This window comes from Antennarius striatus, chromosome 10 (genome assembly GCF_040054535.1).
Source record: "Antennarius striatus isolate MH-2024 chromosome 10, ASM4005453v1, whole genome shotgun sequence".
In the NCBI taxonomy this organism is placed as follows: domain Eukaryota; kingdom Metazoa; phylum Chordata; class Actinopteri; order Lophiiformes; family Antennariidae; genus Antennarius; species Antennarius striatus.
This window is the reverse complement of record NC_090785.1, coordinates 5,135,069-5,141,753: the sequence shown is the minus strand read 5'-3', so window position 1 is coordinate 5,141,753 and position 6,685 is coordinate 5,135,069. Positions and strand designations below refer to the sequence as shown.

Here is a 6,685-nt window from a genome sequence, read left to right as displayed (position 1 = left end):
CAATGAAAAAAAAGAAAAACAAAGCCAAAAACACTTATCCAAACAACAAATCTACAAAGCAAGATCCAAAAGTAAAAGGAAATCCATTATGTTTGACATGATCTACTAACAGAGCATGACAAGAATTGCATTCTTCCTTGATTATTAACTGCATTATACTCCAATAACAACTACTCTAGTAATTACAAACATAATATTCCACCCCCTTATTGTTAAAAAAGTAAAAATCGTAAAATAACCCATTTCTTGGAGATTATTCTTCAGTAAACACTGATTGCCAGTTGAGTGTTTGAATTATACCTTGAAGAACTTCTTGTTGGGCCCATAAAGGTACTGGTAGAGTTTCTGGAGGATGGCAGGTGGCTAGTAAGGTTGAACCCTTCCTTTAATTCTCCTCTGAACTCGTTGACATCAACAAGGTATTTTTACCCACAGAACATGAACTGTAAACCCTAGAGATGGTTGAATGTAAAAATCCCAGTAGATCAGTAGTTTCTGAAATACTCAGACCATCCCGTCAGACACCAACAAGCATGCCTTGTTCAAAGTCACTTAAATAACTTTTTTGATGCTCAGTTTGAACTGCACTAAATCACCTTGACCATGTCTACATGCCTAAATGCAAGTATTCAGCTCCAGTTGAATGTTCGACTCACAAGGGAGAAGAATTTCTTGTTGGGTTCATGAAAGTATTGGTAGAATTTCTCGAGGATGGCAGGTGCCACATAAGGATGAGCCCTGCCTTTGGACTCACGTATGCACTGTTCCTGCCCATGGTCCTTCAAACAGTAGAATCCTTTTGTTTCATTAAAGTAAAAATATGAAGAATTTATTTGTGGCTCCAGCTTTAAGAATCTCTCCACCTTATTAATTTCTTGCCAGGGTTTCCTGATCAACTCATCCCCATCCACAATGTGAAAGCTATCAAGTGGGAAGTACTCGAGCCAGTTCTGCATGTGAACATAGTACAAGCTGCGATTGAGAGCGATGCATTTCAGCTTGATCTCGCCATCCTTCAATAGAAAGTCATTGATGGACATGTATTGCTTCTGAATGCGGAGTCTGTTGTGAAAGGCATGGGTATATTCTGATATCATTCGCAATGTGGGCTCTCTGACAATGAGCAGCAGCTTTATGTCAGGGTTCATCTGATGGATGCGTTCAGGGGTATGGACATCGGTAAAGTAAGCGGGGGTCTTCTCTATTGTCAGCTTGTCAGGGAAGGCATAAGGCATTTGACTGACATACCAAGGAAGGCCCTTTTCATAGTTTTTCTGCAAGTCAAAGAAGTGCACCTCCTTCTGAGAAACTGCCACTCCACTGTGAAGACTGAGCATATCTATCAGTGCCCGCGTCCCTCCTTTTCTCACCCCAATAATTATAGCACCAGGAAGTTGCTGGAAAGTTTGCTTTTGGTAAATGGTGGCCCTGTTCTCATGGGTTGATGGTGTTCGGGGTGGTGATCTCTTATCAGCCATAGGGTTGAGGAGACGGGGCGGAGAATCGACAGGATAAAGGAACGACTTAAAGAGGAAGGCTGCCATAAGGAAGGTACTGACACTTAAGCATTTCCATCTGGCAACACTGCCAAAACAACAACCCATTGAAAGAGCAGCTTCTTGAGGACTATTGTCCAGTCGAAATGGAAAAATCTTTTCTGCAAACAGAAGTGACTGCAAGGGGAGAAATTAGGTATGATTAGTATACTAGGATACTTATTAAAAGGCAGAGAAAATAACATGTCAAAAGAACACTTTTAAAAAAAAAACATTTATCATGTTAGAAACTGCTGCATTCAACATTCGTCAAGGCTATTTAAATCCATAAACTGTAAATCTAAACTCTTTCCAGCAAAAATTGCAATTTAACTCCAAAAAATGTATTAACTAGAAAAGGTGGTGTTTTCAGTATAGTAACATATAGTCTTTTCCAGTTTCAGAGCTGCCATATTACTATCTCAGTAAAATATTTTACAATTCACTTTTTCTGCTTCTTCTTGTGCGTGTTTTGTTTTAAATAAAACATTTGCAGCACTTGAGTTGTTGTAGTTCATTTTTTTCCACTCTTGCAACACAAATTCGAGCGGGAATCGAGCCGCCGATGGCTGGGGGATGTCTGGTCCAAGGCATCCGCTCTACCGCTGAGCCACTGCCGCCGCCCCAATCATAGATAGGATTTTCAAATTTTACAGCACTGTTCTAATCCCAATGAAGGAATTTTATTACAGATTGTGTTCATCAAGGCTGTGAAATAAAAACAAACCGGTTTTGTGTTGTGTCCTAGCTCAAAAAACTCACCTCTGATCGATAAAAACTTCACGGTGTCATCTGCTTGATGTTTAGATTCTGTCTTTTAAAAATGCAGCTACTTAAGGGCTGAGAGGAAGAACTGAAACAGGTTAGGCAGGTGTAGTAATTGTTTAACTGAAACGTCACACCAGAGAATGGTGAGGAAATACATGTAGGCAGGCAGAACGATAGCTCAGTGGGTATTGCGTTTGCTTATCATCAAGAGAAACAAGGCTGGGACCTACTAAGCAATACAGTATCAAAGGTAAGTCCCCTCTTCCCCATACCACATTCACATGCACATAGACATAATCACACACAACACATACGTATACACGGCATGGGGCTGATAATCAAGGAAATGGAATTGGGGCCGTTCACAATGGGAGAACCCACAAGCCATGCCATCCAGAGGACCAGCACCAAGGCTCTCCGACTCCGACAGAGGTGGACTACCACAGAAGGCCAGGCCAAAAGGACCCAAATGACAGCAACCCCACAAGCAGACTTGTTACTGCTCACAGTGTGGAGGTCCCCCCTGAGGAAATTCCACCCACATCAAGCATCTGTGTAAGACCTCCTTCTACCACCTTAGGAACATTGCAAAGCTCCGCCCCGCATTCTCTCTGTCCGATGCTTAAAAACTGGTACGTGCCTTTGTCTGCTCCAGGCTGGATTATTGTAATGCGCTCATCAGGATCCCCAGCAAGAGCATTCACAAGCTCCAATACATACAGAACAGCGCTGCTAGGATCCTGATGAGGGTGCGGAAATTCGACCATATCACCCCCATCCTGGAATCACTGCAATGGCTCCCTGTGGAACTCAGAATCGAATATAAGATTTCCCTCCTCACCCACCAGTGTGTACACGGTAACGCTCCAGCCTACCTAAAGGAACTCCTCGTCCCCCAGACCTCCTCACGCACCCTCCACTCCAGCACAGCTAACCTCCTCAGGGTCCCCAGAACCAAGTTGCAGAACCAAGTTGCACAGCATGATGATTGAGCCTTCTGCTTGGATGCTCCCAGTCTGTGGAATGCTCTCCCTGACCATCTGAGAGCTCCACAGACTGTGGATTCTTTTAAACGTAGCCTAAAGACTCACCTTTTTAAAAAGGCCTTTCCTTAGCCTTTTGTATATGCCTTATTGTTGGGTTGTGTTGTTTTATTAGTTTGCTTCACCATAGGTTTTATGGTTTCTTTGTCTTTGTAGCACTTTGAGATTTTCGTAATGTAAAGTGCAATATAAATAAAAATTATTTATATTATTATTACCAGAGTTAGCTAAAGCTAAAGACTACAATCATAAAATAAAATACAAAAATAAAAATACATAAAACGCAAAAAATAAAATACACAAGATTATAAAATGAAATAGAATAGACACAATGCGAGCAATAATTAAAAACAGAATACTAGTTCAGATGATAATCATCTTTAAAGCTGGGTAAAAGCAGCAACATGAAATGAAATAGACTGTCATAAGAAAGGTTTAAAATATTAGTTAGAAATCTGATTAATATTAGTTACATGTCTGATTGAAAAGGTGAGTCTTTAATTGTATTGTTGAAAAAAAAAAGGTGGTTTCTTAAAATTACTTTTTGAATTTTTAAAAGCCATTGAGTATCTGTGCTTGCACACAGTGACGGAGCAGTAGAGACCGCTCCGTCCATCTCCGTTCCGTGCGCCTCTCTCCCTCGCCCAGCAGAGTGACCGCAGCAGCGGTCGGTGAGAGACGCTCACCTGAGGATGCTGCGTTAGTCCGTATCCAGTTCAGGGGCCAAACCGAGCCACTACCTGGGGTGTGGCTTAAATAGCGTAAAGTGGGGCGCTGTCAGGCCAGCCGGTACCTGGACTAAACCATTTGGTGTGTTATTGGGTTGTTTTGTATTTTGCAGGGTTTTGAGAAATGTTTAAACAGCCATATGATGGGCATTTATGTTTTATTCTGTTCTGGTTTACTTTGTAAAGCAGGTTTTTCTGTTTCGGGTGTATTATATCAGATATTGTAAAACCAACCCCATTTAATTATTGTTGGTTTGCCAGGGGAGAGGCATGGGGTTACTTAAGGGAAGCATTTCTGCTTTATGGGAGAGAGTTGGGAGTTGAGAGTTGGGGAGTTGGAGTTGGAGAGTTGGAGCTAGAGTTCAGCGTTCTTGAATATTATGCATGGTTGCCATTGGTAGTGCAAGTTTTCTCTGTATATACTTTTTTTGTTGCATTCGGTTTTTGGTTTTGGGAATTTGATCTGCACTGTAAATATTTTTTCACTGCTTGTTGTTGATGAAAATAAAAACCCCACCAAAAACGGATCTTTCGCAGCTGCGCCATCAATTTTTTCACCACTGCATTCACGAACCCGTGAGACACACCATGCTGGGACTGACTTTTCAGGTGTCATCCACAGCTATGTGAGTTGAAATGACAAAAGTAATAGAGCACACATTCCATTCAGCGCTAAGAAGTGTTCCACCCTTAAGTCGTAATTACACAAGCCCAACCCGGTTCAGATCTTGCTTTTATGAAAATATTCAAAACATTATTCATACAGAATCCAAACACGGAGCAGGTGTAGTCTACCGATCAGAGGTGAGTTTTTGTACCCTGAGATTGACAATAAAAGATCAGGTTCTTACACTGTAACTGTTACTGCTGGGAACTCAACTTAAGTAAGTATAACACCACACAAAACCTGCTGGAAAGAGTTAAGATGTACAGTTAATTAATTTAAACAGAATTAATTAAAACAATTTAATTGCTTCTGCTTTTAAACAGATAAATGGCTAAAATATTTTGATAGAAGATCCTGGACATATATTTCAAGGTCTTCTAGAGAGGTGTTTTGTCTCTGCTATTTATTGACCAAGTATCCTAATCATAACTGCTCTCTCTCCACTTGCAGTCACTTCTGTTGGCAGAGAAGAAGCAGATTTTTCTATTTCAACAATTTTCCTCAAGAAGGGACTCTTTCAATGGGTGGTGTCACAAAGCTGCAAATCTTTACGGTCATGGCCATCCTCATGGCAGCCTTTCTCTTTGGTCTGCTGATTTTTACTATCCAGTCTCCTTCCCTTCTCCTCAATCCCATGGCTGATAAGAGATCATTTTCACGTCAAACTTCATCGCCCCATGAGAACAGGACCACCAGTTACCAGCAGCTACCTGATGCTATAATTATTGGAGTGGCAAAGGCAGGGACATATGCACTGCTACAAATGCTCAGTCTTCACAGTGGAGTGGCAGCAGCTCAGAGGGAGGTGCACTTCTTTGACTGGGAGGAGAACTATGAGATGGGCTACCCTTGGTATGTCAGGCAAATGCCCCAAGCCTTCCCTGGTCAGCTGACAGTAGAAAAAACTGCAAGATATTTTGTCAGTACACAAGTCCCTGAACGCATCCATCAGATGAATCCTGACATCAAGCTGCTACTTATCGTCAGAGAACCAACAGAACGGGTGTTGTCGGCGTACACCCATAATTTTTACAAGAACATCCCAAAACACGTGACCACCATACCCATCATGGACTTTCTGCTGATTGATGGTCAGCTCAATCTGGAAAACAATGCTCTCAATTACAGCTTGTACTATTTTCACATTCAAAATTGGCTCAAATTCTTCCCACTTGAAAGCATTCACATTGTGGATGGGGATGAGTTGACCAGGAACCCTTGGCAGGAGCTGAAAGAGGTGGAGAGATTTTTAGAGCTGGAACCTCAAATAAATGCTTCATTTTTTGTCTTCAATAAACAAAAAGGATTCTACTGTTTGAAGAAAAATGGGAAAGAAGTGTGTTTAAACGATAAAAAAGGGAGGGCTCACCCTTTCGTGGAGCCTGCCGTTCTCCAGAAACTCTACCAGTACTATCATGAACCCAACAAGAGGTTTTTTCAGCTTGTAGGCCGTACATTCAACTGGAAATGAACATTATCTCTCAGAACTTAGGGTTACGGTTAGGATTGATATCTATCAGCAGTGTGCCATTTGTAAAAAACATAAATTACGATTTGCCGTGTAAAGTCAAAATAATTTCGGCAAATGTAAGACTTAGTGAACCTCCTATTCATCCTCTGTGCAGGTGTGTGTACTGTAGATGTTGTCTTTGCTTTATATTTTGTGCTAGGTCATATGAAGATGGATTCCATTATGGAGGCATTTCATTTTTCCTTAATTTTTATTAGTGATCACTCCTACCCCACCGTCCATCCTGTCTTTCTATATAATTGTCATCCTATTCCAAACAATATTGCGTGTTTAAATAGAATGCCGTATAAATCTGTTTTCTACTTCCTCAGCACACATAATAAAGACAAAAGACCATCAAACAAAAGAGCAGCACACTTGGAAATTTACGATGATACACTCGTGCTAGACATGGACCAGGTAAATCTTCTCAT

The 6,685-nt window shown here is 41.2% G+C and overlaps 2 protein-coding genes across 2 annotated transcripts; one reads left to right on the top strand and one right to left on the bottom strand.

The window, feature by feature from the left end:
• Positions 1-629: 629 nt before the first annotated feature.
• LOC137603171 (heparan sulfate glucosamine 3-O-sulfotransferase 1-like) lies at positions 630-6,685 on the bottom strand. Its single transcript, XM_068326410.1, has 3 exons — positions 6,642-6,685; positions 4,926-4,941; positions 630-1,409 (listed from the first exon to the last, which is right to left on the bottom strand). Exons 1-3 carry the CDS (start codon positions 6,683-6,685, stop codon positions 630-632), a joined length of 840 nt encoding a protein of 279 aa, XP_068182511.1.
• Positions 4,867-6,338, top strand: LOC137602945 (heparan sulfate glucosamine 3-O-sulfotransferase 1-like). The gene is made up of 2 exons (XM_068326079.1): positions 4,867-4,958; positions 5,192-6,338. Exon 2 carries the CDS (start codon positions 5,262-5,264, stop codon positions 6,210-6,212), a length of 951 nt encoding a protein of 316 aa, XP_068182180.1. The 5' UTR covers positions 4,867-4,958; positions 5,192-5,261; the 3' UTR covers positions 6,213-6,338.